Source organism: Cydia pomonella, chromosome 7 (genome assembly GCF_033807575.1).
Source record: "Cydia pomonella isolate Wapato2018A chromosome 7, ilCydPomo1, whole genome shotgun sequence".
Lineage (NCBI taxonomy): Eukaryota > Metazoa > Arthropoda > Insecta > Lepidoptera > Tortricidae > Cydia > Cydia pomonella.
In genome coordinates, this window is record NC_084709.1 from 3,342,828 (window position 1) to 3,358,091 (window position 15,264).

Consider the following 15,264-nt stretch of genomic DNA (forward strand, 5'->3'; position numbering starts at 1 on the left):
ACACTGGGTCGGTCAACATTAGCAGATCTTTAGGTACATCTCATCGTATTCGTCGTTGATTCTTTGATTTCGTTTTCAATTCATTCAAAAAGCGAATAAGGGAATTCTTCGAGGTCATCGTATAATTCCTCAATATGTGATAGACTCGTATCATTATTGCACAAAATTTCAAGGAATTTTTTGCCTCTTAATGGACGCTTAAAAAAAAACACAAATCTAACATTACAAAACGAAAAGTATTATAAAACTATCAAACATGACTATTTCTTTTGATTTGATTTTCTGCGCAGAAGCCGGATAGACAAAAACTTGCAAATAGTTATGACCATCGATTTACGGGCTACGGCCGAACCCACAAATTCGTGCACTTCTTTTTTACGAGCATGTAGTTTCCCCTTAATAACTTATTGTTACTCTAATTTGTGATAAATAAACCAGGGACCGGAAAACCCGTTCATTTGCCTTACCCGTTCGAATGGGTAACCCCTTCATATGATAAGCTAATCGTTTGGGTAACCCGTTCAACCGGTTACCCAACAATAATGATAACCCGTATTATTCAGATTAACCTAATCGTAACAAGTGGTTACCGCTTACAGGAGCTGATTCGGTTTGTGTTTTGCGTGTACTAACCGGTAACCTTTCGGTTTAGGGTAAGCCTTACCCTCTCCCGCGCCTTTCCCCCGCCGCTGCGGCACCGCGGCAGAGATGGGCATTACGTAATTGATTCGATAGGTATATTGTAACTACCGACGTAAAAGTACTTTTCGTTAATGTTGACTTACTATATAGATGCTTATTTGTATCCGGTTTATAACAGGTTTTAGTAAGATGGCGGCCACACTTTGTCATAAAAATCATCATTTTTAGGTTTTAGGGAGTTCCGATTTCGTAAATGATGACGATTTTGGAATTCAAGATGGCGGCCATGCAGTAAGTCATAAAAGTCGCCATGTAAATCGGTTTTTAGGTTTATGGGAGTGCAGATTTAGAAAAAGATGACCATTTTGGAGTCCAAGATGGTGACCATGTACTATGTCATAAAAATCGTCATGAATGTCGTTATATAGGTTTTAGGGAGTGCAGATTTCGAAAATCATGACTATTTTGGAATCCAAGATGGCGGCCATGCAATTTGTCATAAAAGTCGTCATGGATGTCGTTTTATACGTTTTAGGGAGTGCGGATTTCGAAAATGATGACCATTTTGGAGTCTAAGATGGCGGCCATGCAATTTGTCATAAAAGTCTTCATGGATGTCGTTTTATACGTTTTAGGGAGTGCGGATTTCGAAAATCATGACTATTTTGGAATCCAAGATGGCGGCCATGCAATTTGTCATAAAAGTCGTCATGGATGTCGTTTTATTCGTTTTAGGGAGTGCAGATTTCGAAAAAGATGACTATGTTGGAATCCAAGATGGCGGACATGCAATTTTTCATAAAAGTCGTCATGGATGTCGTTTTATACGTTTTAGGGAGTGCGGATTCCGAAAATGATGACCATTTTGGAGTCCAAGATGTCGGCCATGCAATTTGTCATAAAAGTTTTCATGGACGTCGTTTTATAGGTTTTAGGGAGTGCGGATTTCACAAATCATGACTATTTTGGAATCTAAGATGGCGGCCATGGAATTTTTCATAAAAGTCGTCATGGATGTCGTTTTATACGTTTTAGGGAGTGCGGATTTCGAAAATGATGACCATTTTGGAGTCCAAGATGGCGGCCATGCAATTTGTCATAAAAGTCTTCATGGATGTCGTTTTATGGGTTTTAGGGAGTGCGGATTTCGAAAGTCATGACTATTTTGGAATCCAAGATGGCGGCCATGTAATTTGTCATAAAAGTCGTCATGGATGTCGTTTTATACGTTTTAGGGAGTGCAGATTTCGAAAAAGATGACCATTTTGGAGTCCAAGATGGTGACCATGTACAATGTCATAAAAATCTTCATGGATGTCGTTATATAGGTTTAAGGGAGCGCAGATTTCGAAAGTCATGACTATTTTGGAATCCAAGATGGCGGCCATGCAATTTGTCATAAAAGTCGTCATGGATGTCGTTTTATACGTTTTAGGGAGTGCAGATTTCGACAAAGATGACCATTTGGAGTCCAAGATGGTGACCATGTACAATGTCATAAAAATCGTCATGGATGTCGTTATATAGGTTTTAGGGAGTGCAGATTTCGAAAATCATGACTATTTTGGAATCCAAGATGGCGGCCATGCAATTTGTCATAAAAGTCGTCATGGATGGAGTCCAAGATGGTGACCATGTACTATTTGTACTATGTCATATAAATCGTCATGGATGTCGTTTTATAGGTTTTAGGGAGTGCGGATTTCGAAAATGATGACCATTTTGAAATCAAATATGGCGGTCACACATATTGTCATAAAAGTCATCTTGGTAGTCGTTTTTTAGGTTTTAGGGAGTGCGGATTTCGAAAATCATGACTATATTGGAATCCAAGATGGCGGCCATGCTTTTTGTCATAAAATTCGTCATGGATATCGTTTTATAGGTTTTAGGGAGTGCGGATTTGGAAAATGATGACTATTTTGGAATCCAAGATGACGGCCACGTACTATTTAATAAAAGTCATCATGGTTGTCGTTTTATAGGTTTTAGAGAGTGCGGATTTCGAAAAAGATGATCATTTTGGAATCCAAGATGGCGGCCATGCAATTTGTCATAAAAGTCGTCATGGATGTCGTTTTATACGTTTTAGGGAGTGCAGATTTCGAAAAAGATGACCATTTTGGAGTTCAAGATGGCGGCCATGCTTTTTGTCTTAAAAGTCGTCATGGATATCGTTTTATAGGTTTTAGGGAGTGCGGATTTGGAAAATGATGACTATTTTGGAAGCCAAGATGACGGCCACGTACTATTTAATAAAAGTCATCATGGATGTCGTTTTATAGGTTTTAGAGAGTGCGGATTTCGAAAAAGATGATCATTTTGGAATTCATGATGCCGACCATGAAATAAGTCAGAAAAATAGTCATGGATGTCGTTGTATAGGTTTTACGGAGTGCGGATTTCGAAAATCATGACTATTTTGGAATCCAAGATGGCGACCATACAATTTGTCATAAAAGTCGTCAGGGATGTCGTTTTGTAGGTTTTAGGGAGTGCGGATTTCGAAAGTGATGACTATTTTGGAATCCAAGATGGCGGCCATGCAACTTGTCATAAAAGTTGTCATGGATGTCGTTTTATAGGTTTTAGGAAATGTGGTTTTCAAAAATGATGAACCTCAACCATGTGTATCGTAAAGAACTCTTCAAGACATTTAAAATGAGCCCAAATTCGATAGCATTACTAGTAGTTATCGATGAGTTCCATCAACACCTTCCGATTCCACCATCAGACCCTTGCCACCATGTGTATCGTAAAGAACTCGTCAAGACCTTTAAAATGAGCCCAAACTCGATAGCATTACTAGTAGTTATCGATGACTTCCATCAACACCTTCCGATTCCACCATCAGACCCTCGCCACCATGTGTATCGTAAAGAACTCGTGAAGACCTTTAAAATGACCCCAAACTCGATAGCATTACTAGTAGTTATCGATGAGTTCTATCAACACCTTCCGATTCCACCATCAGACCCTCGCCACCATGTCTATCGTAAAGAACTCGTCAAGACATTTAAAATGAGTCCAAATTCGATAGCATTACTAGTAGGTATCGATGAGTTCCATCGATACCTTCCCATTCCACCATCAGACCCTCGCCACCATGTGTATCGTAAAGAACTCGTCAAGACCTTTAAAATGAGCCCAAACTCGATAGCATTACTAGGAGTTATCGATGAGTTCCACTGACACCTTCCGATTCCACCATCAGACCCTCGCCACCATGTATATCGTAAAGAACTCGTCAAGATATTTAAAATGAGCCCAAACTCGATAGCATTACTAGTAGTTATCGATGAGTTCCATCGACACCTTCCGATTCCACCATCAGACCCTCTCCCCCATGTGTATCGTAAAGAACTCGTCAAGACGTTTAAAATGAGCCCTAACTCGATAGCATTACTAGTAGTTATCGATGAGTTCCATCGACACCTTCCGATTCCACCATCAGACCCTCTCCACCATGTGTATCGTAAAGAACTCGTCAAGACCTTTAAAATGAGCCTTAACTCGATAAAATTATTAGAAGCCATTGATGAGTTCCACTGACACAGGAGATGTGCACAGACAGCAAACGATAAAGAAAGTGACAATAATAGGAGTAATAGGTACTAGACAAAAATATACCAAAATAAATGCAACGCCTTACCATATTAGGTAATTTGCCTTAAACCTTAGCATGTGTTTTGAAATCTACGTTGTGCGCTACTTGACTTAACGTACACTTTTGTTTGAATTAGCAATATTAGGTCGGCTAATTACAAAGCCTTTGACAAATACCGACTGCCGCCGCGCCGCGCCGCGCACTCGCACGTGCTCATAGGGAATGGAACCGCCGAGTTTCGCGTCGGGCGCTACGTTAATAGACCATATGCAGTTTACGTAAAAGCTAAAACAGCTTGTTCGTATTTAATCAGCGCTTGAAGCGATAACCCCTTCCCGGGTTTTTAATATCGGTAAGCGCTAACCTGAATTAATTCAAATAAAAGGATTAGTTTCTTAACCGGTAAGCCAATCAAAAGCTTACCGAAATGAAGCGGTTTTTGGAACACAGCTTTACAATAACCCGGGTTTTTGAACGGGTTAGGGTAAGCGGGTCCGGTCCCTGAAATAAACACACATAACTCTTTTACTGTAATAATTAAGTATTAAATAACAAGTTTGATACCAAAATTATACAAAATTAAGAACTTACGTGTGCCACTGCTCCCATCAAAAAATGCCACCATCTTCAAAGCAGTCTCGCGACGGACTGATCCTACTGACCTGCGGTATTTAGTACTGAAACGTGTCGCTAATGTCTGCAGATTCGATCGGAATAGGTCTGAGCTCGAAAAGACAATTTACTTGCGGGCAGGATTTTTTAAAAGTAATTTGCAGAATTATATCGAACCGGTCGTAAAGGGTTATCAAACATTCGTCCGCCATTTTGTAATTTCTTGACAAGTTAGGCACCGAAGGCACAGAACTATTCGGCATTCAGCCATGATTGAAAATTATGTTAAAATATTTTAAACGGCTGTTAAATTAATCAAATTAAATAATTAAAAAGATAAACAAAAATATTCAATTATAAACGTCGGTATTTTAAAAGTAAAACTCATTTATGCTACTTGTTTTGTATCAATAAGTGACATAATTCAAAAAATATATAATCCATCACTCCCGCGGGAACAATACAGGGCTTTTGTCCTTCAGGACAGGTACCATACAGGTATAATCTTATTTCATGCAGGTGCATGAAATAAGGTATTTTTCGAGCAAGTGTGATAAAAAAGGTTTTTTAACTCCGTGTTTCTTTTTGGGCTAGAACTCTAGCCACCGCAAATTTTTCTCGATTTCGTATTTGGGACCGTCTGATACTACCGGGGTACCGTAGTCTATTTCCCGATACCTATTTGTATCGTAAAATACCTAATCTAAGAAAAGAGACAGTAACTAATAATAAGCAAACAGAAAGACAAGACAATCTCTTTATTCCGCACCGCTCCGCACTACAAGAAGGTTTAATGCAGTACGTGACGCGCTCTTTTTAATTAAATTTCTGCTAAGGCTCTCCGTGGTCACGTGTTGGGAAAATAACTTTTTACGTCCACAAGTGTACGTAATACGTTAAGCTGAAGATAAAATGTTAATGAGGGCTTTGATTTTAATGGGGTTAAAACCCCACAGATTATTGAAGGAGCGAGTGCTAAGCGTTCTTTTCAGTTTGGGCAGGAACACATGAGTAGGGTTTGGTGTTATTAGGCTGCGGTTTTCTGTGAGGTACTTCCCCAGCTCTAGATCTGGATTGCTGTGCGCTGTGCTGGGGGCCTACCGCGAAAACCGAAGTTCGTCAATTGCGGGGATCTTTCTCTTTTACGAGAGTTTTATTAGAGTTCTGTCACTCCAATTACGTCTTAGTGAGAACTAAGACGTAATTAGAGTGACAGAGAAAAATGCCCGCAATTGACGAACTTCGATTTTCCCCGTACCACACAAAGCGAGATGACATTCACAGTGCCCATACCTCTCTTTTGGCCGTAGTTTAAGAACATGCCCGGGTCCAGGTTTTACACAGGTTTGATATGTTGTGAATAGTTCTGGAATCCTTTCGGTAACATTTGGTGAAAGACCGTCGTTGTGTTGTTGAATTGGCGCCTATCTACAGTTGATAACAGGTGAGGAATTTTGCTAAGATTTGAATGATCTCTGTGTAATAATCAATATACAAATCACATTACACTGTTCTCTAATCATAAATGCAATTTTTTTACAATAACAATATACATCTCGATACATACAGAGGTATCACAATAACTAGCTTAAATCTAAATAAGACCCTTGAGGCATTGTACCAAGAATGCTGGCGGCATTTCTTCGTTGTATCATATACTAATACGTTGTGTGAGGTAGCCGCACCATTTTTTGATCACCAGTTATGTCAACCAGACGCTTGGCTATTTCTACAAAGAACTTGTGCTCGCTGAGACCACTGTTCTATTAAAATTCACCTTAGATTCATTGGGGATGAAAGTTATATACTGATACTCAGAATTAGGTGTATGCGCACGGCGCGTCGTAATAATTGAGGTTGGAATATGTTATAGTTGTTTAATTGTGAACAAACTCTTTAAAGTGACTTAAACGCTTCTAATTATAATGAGCAGCACTTACTTTAGAAACAAATGAACTCCACTGTCTTACGACTTTGAAATTAGGAAAGCACTTAAATTCTAAAAGTGGCTCCGACATGTGCTTGCAAGTTTTGCCGTTTTCTCTGTTACGACTAATTTCGCGAAAGTAATTGTTCTACTTAAACATTCTGTTAAGTCTGACTTTGCATAATTTAGGCATTTCAAAGATGACGTTCAAGGTGGGATAATTACATAGACCGAAATTCACGCGAGAGGAGTAGCGGGCAAGGCTCAGAACTAGAGTTGTGCGTGCTCGTTCAATGAAAAGATCTCTCCAAACTTGTACAATCTCACAAATGTGAGATGTTCGGTTTTTTGACTGACAATTAGAATATATATTCATATTCTATGTATTTAATTATTTATAAATACTTATTTATTCTATACATCGTTGTCTAAGTACTCTCAACCACAAGCCTTATTGAGCTTACTGTGGGACTTCGTCAATTTGTGTAATAATGTCCTATAATATATATTTATTTTATACAAAGTGAACCTACAGTTAACTTTAAGACCTCACTTCACTCAGTGAATCATGACACAGACAAAAATTATATTATTCAAAAGAGTTACATTACAATATTTACAATGCACTTATAAATATATAAAAAAACTACCACCGACATGAGCTATCATAAAAATATAATGTCAAACTTTTTTTATGATAGAAGAGGCAAACGAACAGACAAATTGCCCGATGTTAAGCAATAACCGTGGCCCATGAACACCTGCAATGCAACAGTGAGTTGCCTCGCTTTAAGCTTGGAGTACGCTCTTAGCCTAGAGGCCATTTAGAATTGACATCGTACTTATAATAGTTAACTTGAGGCAACATTTAACAGTTTCCTGAAGTAGTTACTTGAGTATATTAGCTCCAGAGAAACTCCTCAGTAAATTGTCCAAATGGAGATAACCAATTCATGAGATCAAATTTGATCTCCATTTTACGGTATTTGAGTTTGATTTCATTACGTTTGATGGTTTTGGGGACCCACAGCAAGTAGAATTTAGTTAGCGTTGTTGCTAAGTTTAATGTGTTTTGTTTTTTATTACTACTACTGACGTACAAAATTTAAAGCAAGTCAAAATGGTGAGGTTCCTTGCGCTATGACATGGGGTTCTTCAAGAAGCAGGTAAATATTTAGGGTTCTCAAATGTTGGCAACGCATAAGTGGCTCCTCCGATGTTGCTTATGTCCATAGGCAGCGATGACTGCTTTCCATCAGGAGGCTCGTCTGCTCGTTTGTTGACTATTAATTTAAAAAAATGCAATTTCTGAGAAAATACTAACAATGGGAACCATATAATAACTTGAACTCTTCTTTATAATCTTTATGAAGATACCTATCGGGTATGAAATCGTCTAGTAGAAAATTGCAAATTGAAAAATTGTTTTCTGTTCGAAGGTATCTCAATATAATATGCCAATTTTATAGACTTTAATCGGAACTAATAAATATTTTACCTTTAAATACACCTCACGTCCACGTGGACGTCCATCCAAAAGAAAATACCCAAAAAATAGCGAGAGTTCTTGGGATTGGAAAATAACGTAATAACTTTTTAGAAATTTTAGCAGCATGAAACATAATGCTATTAAGCGTTGCAAAAGCGTTTAGTGAATATTTTATACGTTGTAAACTCAACAGAAAAAGATTTAACTGAATAGAACGCAGTTCATTTAAATAAACCTCACGTTCATCTAAAATTTAAAGCGAGTCAAAAATGCAACACCAAAAAAAAATACCTACAATGGGAACGGGAGGTATCGGCAGTGAAAAGATCTAAATCATACGACGAAGGTATGTATGAAAGTGTCTAGCAGAAATTATAAATTATTTCCTTTCCGTAGCCAATATTATAAATGTCTCTTTATAGAATTTAAACTTCACTGAAAAAGATTTACCTCATTTGAATAAACCTCACATCCATCCAAAATTTAAAGCGAGTCAAAGATGCAACGCCAGACAAAATATCTATAATGGGAACGGGAGGTATCGGCAGTGAAAAGATCACAATAATCCAACGAAGGTATCTAGTATGTATGAAAGCGTCTAGCAGAAAATTGAAATACCAATATGATTTTTTCGAAACCAATATTATAGATGTCTCTTTATAGATTTTAAACTTCACTGCAAAAGATTTACCTCATTTAAATAAACCTCACGTCCATACAAAATTTAAAGCGAGTCAAAAATGCAACGCCAGAGAAAATACCTACAATGGAGCGGGAGGTATCGGCAGTGAAAAGATCACGTAATCCATTACTAGGTGCGTGACTCTTGACTTGGACCGACGGGGTAAAGGCTGAAACACACCTGGAACAGTAAAGTCCATCTCAGCTAAGTTTACACCGATTTGGAGAGAAAAGAGTGAGGTAATGTCATTGTTAACGTCATATTTATAAGCTTTTATTTAGTTTCACCTGTCCCGTTGTCTGTCGGTCTGTAATCAAATCTTGCAAGTTAAATTTGACCCACTTCCCGGTTTCCGATTGAGCTGAAATTTTGCATGCATAATAAATCGGATGACAATGCAATATTATTATGACATAGAGTTGATCTGATGATGGAGACAGGAGGTAGCCATAGGAACTCTGTGATAAAACAAGGCAACCTAATTGTGTTTGGGATTTTTAGAACTGTCTCGATGAGAATTAGTTACCTGTGGAATGAAAAGTACAGTCAGCGATAAAAGCTTGTACCAAAAATATTTTTTTTGCAAAAAACTTATTTTCATTGTATGATGACCAGTCTGGCCTAGCCCTTTACGACCGGTTCGATATAATTCTGCAAATTACTTTTAAAAAATCCTGCCCGCAAGTAAATTGTCTTTTCGAGCTCAGACCTATTCCGATCGAATCTGCAGACATTAGCGACACGTTTCAGTACTAAATACCGCAGGTCAGTAGGATCAGTCCGTCGCGAGACTGCTTTGAAGATGGTGGCATTTTTTGATGGGAGTAGTGGCACACGTAAGTTCTTAATTTTGTATAATTTTGGTATCAAACTTGTTATTTAATACTTAATTATTACAGTAAAAGAGTTATGTGTGTTTATTTATCACAAATTAGAGTAACAATAAGTTATTAAGGGGAAACTACATGCTCCTAAAAAAGAAGTGCACGAATTTGTGGGTTCGGCCGTAGCCCGTAAATCGATGGTCATAACTATTTGCAAGTTTTTGTCTATCCGGCTTCTGCGCAGAAAATCTGTCCACGAAAGGACAAACAATAAGAAGTCGTAGTTTAAACTTGTAGATATTTAATTAAAATTATAAAAAAATACAAAATGTGTATGACACGCAAAGTTCCGTTGTAGAGATATGAGTAGGTATTGACAGATATACGATGATGTGGAGTTATTTTGACACTTGGTCCGTGACGTAGCTCTACTCGTCCGGTAATCATGTTAACCGTTCCGTTTCGCGTGAACATTCTCCCCGCCCTTGAAAGCTCCTGAAGCTTTCAAGACTCTGCGTCATCTGGGGACGAGAGTAGACAGATGCGGTTGATGGCCCGACGAACGGTGCCTCGAACTGTGGAAATGTCAGCGACTCGAGGGATGCCATCAGTGCCTGGGAAGATTCTTTCGACCCTGCCGAGGCGCCAGTTGAGTGGCGGTGTGAGATCCTCCTTCAGCAGAACAAGGTCATTTGGTTTAAGGTCCTTGCATCTGAGCTTCCACTTTGTACGCTGCTGCAATTCGGGGACGTATTCTGAGCTCCAGCGCTTCCAAAAATGTTGTCGAATCTGTTCAAGTCGCTGGAATCTGTCGAGCCGATTTGTGTTGGAGTCTAGTAAGCACGGCGACGGTAATGCAGTGAGTGGCCTACCTATCAAAAAGTGTCCCGGGGTGAGAGGAGCGAAATCTTGGGGTGATGAGCTCAAAGGACAAAGGGGACGGCTGTTTAGGATGGCCTCGATCTGACTGAATAGGGATGATAGTTCCTCGAACGTTAAATGGGCATTGCCTAGGACCCTATTCAAGTGATACTTGGCGGCTTTAACACCGGCTTCCCACAGCCCACCGAAGTTAGGAGCGTATGCTGGAGAGAAGCGAAATTCAATGCCTTTATTGGCTGCAAAATCAATAATGTCATCCGTATTAAGTTTTAAGAAATCGTTAATTTCCCTTGCAGTAGCAACAAAATTCCTACCATTGTCGCAAAAGATTTGTTTAGGTTTGCCGCGACGGGATACAAACCTTTGGAGGCACAAGGTAAAAGCGTCTTTAGACAGCTGACTGACTGCTTCAAGATGAATGCATTTGTATCGGAAGCAAATGAAAATGCAAAGATATGCTTTCGTTATCCTGCATCCTCGGCCTTTACGATCGGTAATTAAGAATGGCCCGGCAAAGTCAGTTCCAGTCGTGTAAAATGGGTAGTCGGGAGTAACTCTCTCAGCGGGCAGATTGCCCATTTTATTTGTTAGAGTTTTGCCTCTGAAACGCCTGCAGACAAAACAAAGGTGATAAGTACGCCTCGCTAAATTTCTTCCGCCTATAGGCCATATGCGATCCTTTATGGCACCTAACAATAATTGTGGTGCAGCGTGAAATAATAGCTGATGCTCTTCTTGAAAGAGCAGCTTAGTAAAGGGGTGGTTCGCGTGTAAAATTATAGGGTGCTTTTTATCGAAGGTATATACTGAAGCACCTGCCAAGCGACCACCAACTCTAAGGATTCCCTGAGTATCGAGAAAGGGATCAAGAGAGATAACATTGGATTTGCGATTAAGAGTCTTTTTGTTCTCTAATAGCCTTATCTCGTTACCAAAGGACTCATTTTGAGAAGACTTGACTAAAGAGTCAAATGACTTATTTAGTTCATCAACTTGGAGGGGACCAGATAGTTTGTAATTAGGCTCTCTGCAATTGTGGATGAACCTGTAGACAAAAGCCAGAGCTCGTTGTAATCGGCAGAGTTTTGAATAATTTGAGAATTGAATTAAAGGTTCTGTGATTGTGACTGTATGAACCTTCAATTCTAGCAGCTCGTGCGGGTCCTGCTTGGGGGTGGAGTTCAGCGATGGCCAGGATACTTCAGGGCCTTGTAGAAAGGTAGGTCCTTGCCACCAAGCGGAGCAGCCGCCGATGCGATTCGGATCAACGCCACGAGATAGAAGATCTGCTGGGTTTTCTAAAGTGGGAACGTGGCGCCAAGCAGACACTTCAGTTAGTTTTCCTATCTCGCTAACCCTGTTAGCAAAAAAACGTTTTTAATTTGTTTGAGCTTGTGTTTAGCCACGATAATACGACGCTTGAGTCAGTCCAATAGACATGACGCGATATTTGGCAGCGGAGGGCGTCAGTCACTGTGACGCTCAATTGGGCTGCAAGAAGGGCGCCGCATAATTCCATACGCGGGATAGTGACAGGTTTTAAGGGAGCGACTCGGCTTTTAGCGCACAGAAGGCGCACTAAAATTCTACCCTCAGCATCTATAGATCGGAGGTAGACAGCCGCACCGTACGCCTTTTGAGAGGCGTCACAGAAGACGTGCATTTCCACGGATATGTAGTTGTCAATCAAGACTCGCCTAGGGATTGACAAATCAGAAATGCTATTAATGGTATTAGCAAACTTCTGCCAAGTTGACTGTATGTCTTGAGGAGCAGGATCGTCCCAATTTAGCCCCAAAGACCACAGACCTTGAATGATGAGCTTAGGTATGATTGTGCAAGGTGAGAGGAGACCAAGCGGGTCAAATATTTTAAAGGTCGAGGAAAGTATACTCCGCTTAGTTAGAGCTTCAACTGGGTCCATTTCAATGGTGAACCGTAGAACGTCCTCTGATGGATCCCAGTCAAGACCAAGGGTGTCAGTGGCAGCACTGAGCATCAGGTTGCCCTCGGTGTTGTTGGCTTCCGCAGTGAGTATAGAAGGTAAATTGGACCTATATTTTCTTAAAGGAAACCCTCCTGCGGCTAAGCTTTGAGAGACACACTTCTGAATAAAGCGAAGTTGCTCTTCATCATCATGCCCGGTCAGGAGATCATCGACGTAGAAATCCTTTTGGATGATGGTCTTTACTAAAGGATCTTGACACTCCTCACCAAGCTGCCAGATGCACCGAGTACTAAGGAAACTAGCGCTAGCGAACCCATATGTAACTGTATTAAGTCTTAGAGTTCGCAATGGTTGCGACTCGTCATCACGCCATAGTATGAGCTGCAGATTGCGTTGGGACTCGTGCACCAAGACCTGGCGGTACATTTTTTCAATGTCCCCGGAAAGCACAAAGCGATATTGCCGAAAACGGATGAGAATGTTGAAGAGTGAGTCTTGTATCGTAGGCCCCACCATTTGTAGGTCATTTATAGAGAGTCCAGAGGAAGTGCGCGCCGAACCGTCAAAGACAACGCGCAGCTTTGTAGACTCGCTTTTTTCCTTGATAATAGGATGGTGGGGAGAAAAAACGCATTAGTAGGCTTTGGAATGGTCGAAGGAGAAAGATGGCCAAGTTCTTCATATTCGTGAATGAACTTGGAATAACGTTCCTTGACTTCTGGCTGCTTCCTAAAACGTCGTTCTAGATGAAAAAACCTTTTCTTAGCTGCATTGTAAGAATCACCCAAGCAGTCGGGCTCGTCTTTTAGGGGAAGTTTGACAATAAAGCGCCCGTCGTCTGAACGTTCGGTGGTTGCGACAAAGCTTTGTTCGCACAAACGTTCCTGCTCGGTCAAAGGTTGTTTTTTCTGAGGTAGACTCTCTAATTCCCAGAATTTAGCGAGTTCGTCATGAAGGTCGCTTGTGCGAGCAAAGTTGCAACGAATCGTGGAATTAGATTGAGTATTAAACTGCTGCCTGGGACCTACGACTATCCATCCTAATTTAGTGCTCCGCAAAATAGGGTTGCCTTGACCTAAAGATTGTTGCTGAGATCCTAGTATATCCCAAAAGAGGTCAGAACCTATGAGCATGTCGATTTGGGACGATTTGTTAAAGCTAGGATCCGCAAGTTCAAAGGGAGCTAGATTGAGATGGCTGATGTCAAAGTTGACCTTGGGTATAGGTTTAGTTATCTGTGGCAAGACTGTGCATGTTAATATAGCACTGAACGAACTTCGCTGAGATTGAATTTCGACAATGCAACGATCGACCTTGATACTAACTTCAATGTCACATACACCTTCTAGCTTCTGGGTGAGATTGCTAGGTGTGAGAGAAGTCAAGCCTAACCTTTGCTTAATGTCCTGAGTGATAAACGACGACTCGCTGCCGTTATCAAGTAGGCAGCGCGCGGTGACTACCTTTTTTGAAGTCGGGTTTACCAAATTGACCAAAGCCGTTGCTAGTAGACCCTTAGACTGGGTTGGCACATTCAGCTTAGAAAGGTTAGCTTGAATAGCATCATCACTAGCCTCGGTTTCTTTGTGCAAGAGAGTGTTGTGACGTTGTTTACATAAACGACAGGTTCCTGGCAACCTACAACGTCGCACTTCATGCCCTACTCTTAGACAGTTGTGACATAATTTTAAAGTAGTTGCCTGAGCTAGCCTGTCCTCAGGTGATTTGGCCTTGAAAGACGCACAGTCAAAAATACGATGTTCTCCATCACAAATCACGCAGTGAAGTTGTTTGGAACTGGAAGGTTCACTGGTGTGAGCAACGAAGGCTTTGACACTAGGCTGACTGGGTTTAGACCGCTGCGGCAAAACAGGTGAGTCTGATTGGCGCTTAAATGACTTGTCCTGCTTGTTCCGCTGAACGGTTTCAAGGACGTCTGCACGACCTTTTAGAAAGGAATGAAAATTATCTAGCGTAGGCATGTCCGCGAGAGAATTTTTGTGCTCTTCCCATTTTACAGACGTGGTGCTGTCCAATTTTGACGTCATCATAAAAATGATCAAGGTGTCCCATTGATCTACGGGCTGACCTAAAGTCTTGAGAGCACGCAAGTTCTTACAAACGTGGTCAACAATATATCTAAGACTCTTATCAGACTCACGCGTGATAGGTTCCAAATTAAATAATGATTTTAAATGATTGTTGACTAATTGACGTTTGTTGTCATATCGTTCGCGCAACAATTTCCACGCTTCGGGATAATTTTCGTCAGAAACCTCTAAATTACAAATCACTCGAGCTGCCTCGCCCTCTAAATACGAATTTAAATAATAGAATTTATGTATATTTTTAATTTTTTCGTTATTGTGTATTAAGGAGTGAAAACTTTCCCGGAATTCTAACCAGCGGTAATAAGTTCCGTCAAAAGTGGGAATTTTTATAACAGGGAGACGAAAACCCATAAGATCCTGGTCAGCGTTATGAGGGTTGGTCACGGTTGAGTTGTACTCATTATCACGATCGGGGTTATTACGCTTATGTTTGTCTAAAATATCCCGGGCCGTGGCAATACAATGGTAGAAATCTTGTTCGATTAAATCCCGTTCAGTCAACTCCGTGTTTAATGTGGCTTCATTTAATAATTCGACATC

General features: G+C 40.4%; 2 protein-coding genes across 4 annotated transcripts in view; one reads left to right on the forward strand and one right to left on the reverse strand.

The window, feature by feature from the left end:
- The window catches only part of LOC133519599 (glutamate receptor-interacting protein 1), a 629,013-nt gene that overhangs the window by 258,194 nt on the left and 355,555 nt on the right, over positions 1–15,264 (forward strand). The window lies entirely within an intron of this gene.
- On the reverse strand, positions 10,068–11,244 carry LOC133519594 (uncharacterized). Its single transcript, XM_061853619.1, has one exon. The coding sequence runs from the start codon at positions 11,242–11,244 to the stop codon at positions 10,288–10,290; it is 957 nt and encodes a 318-aa protein (XP_061709603.1). The 3' UTR covers positions 10,068–10,287.

Coding starts and splice junctions, on each gene's coding strand:
- LOC133519594 (XM_061853619.1), bottom strand. CDS start 11,244: ATGGGCAATCTGCCCGCTGAGAGAGTTACTCCCGACTACCCATTTTAC.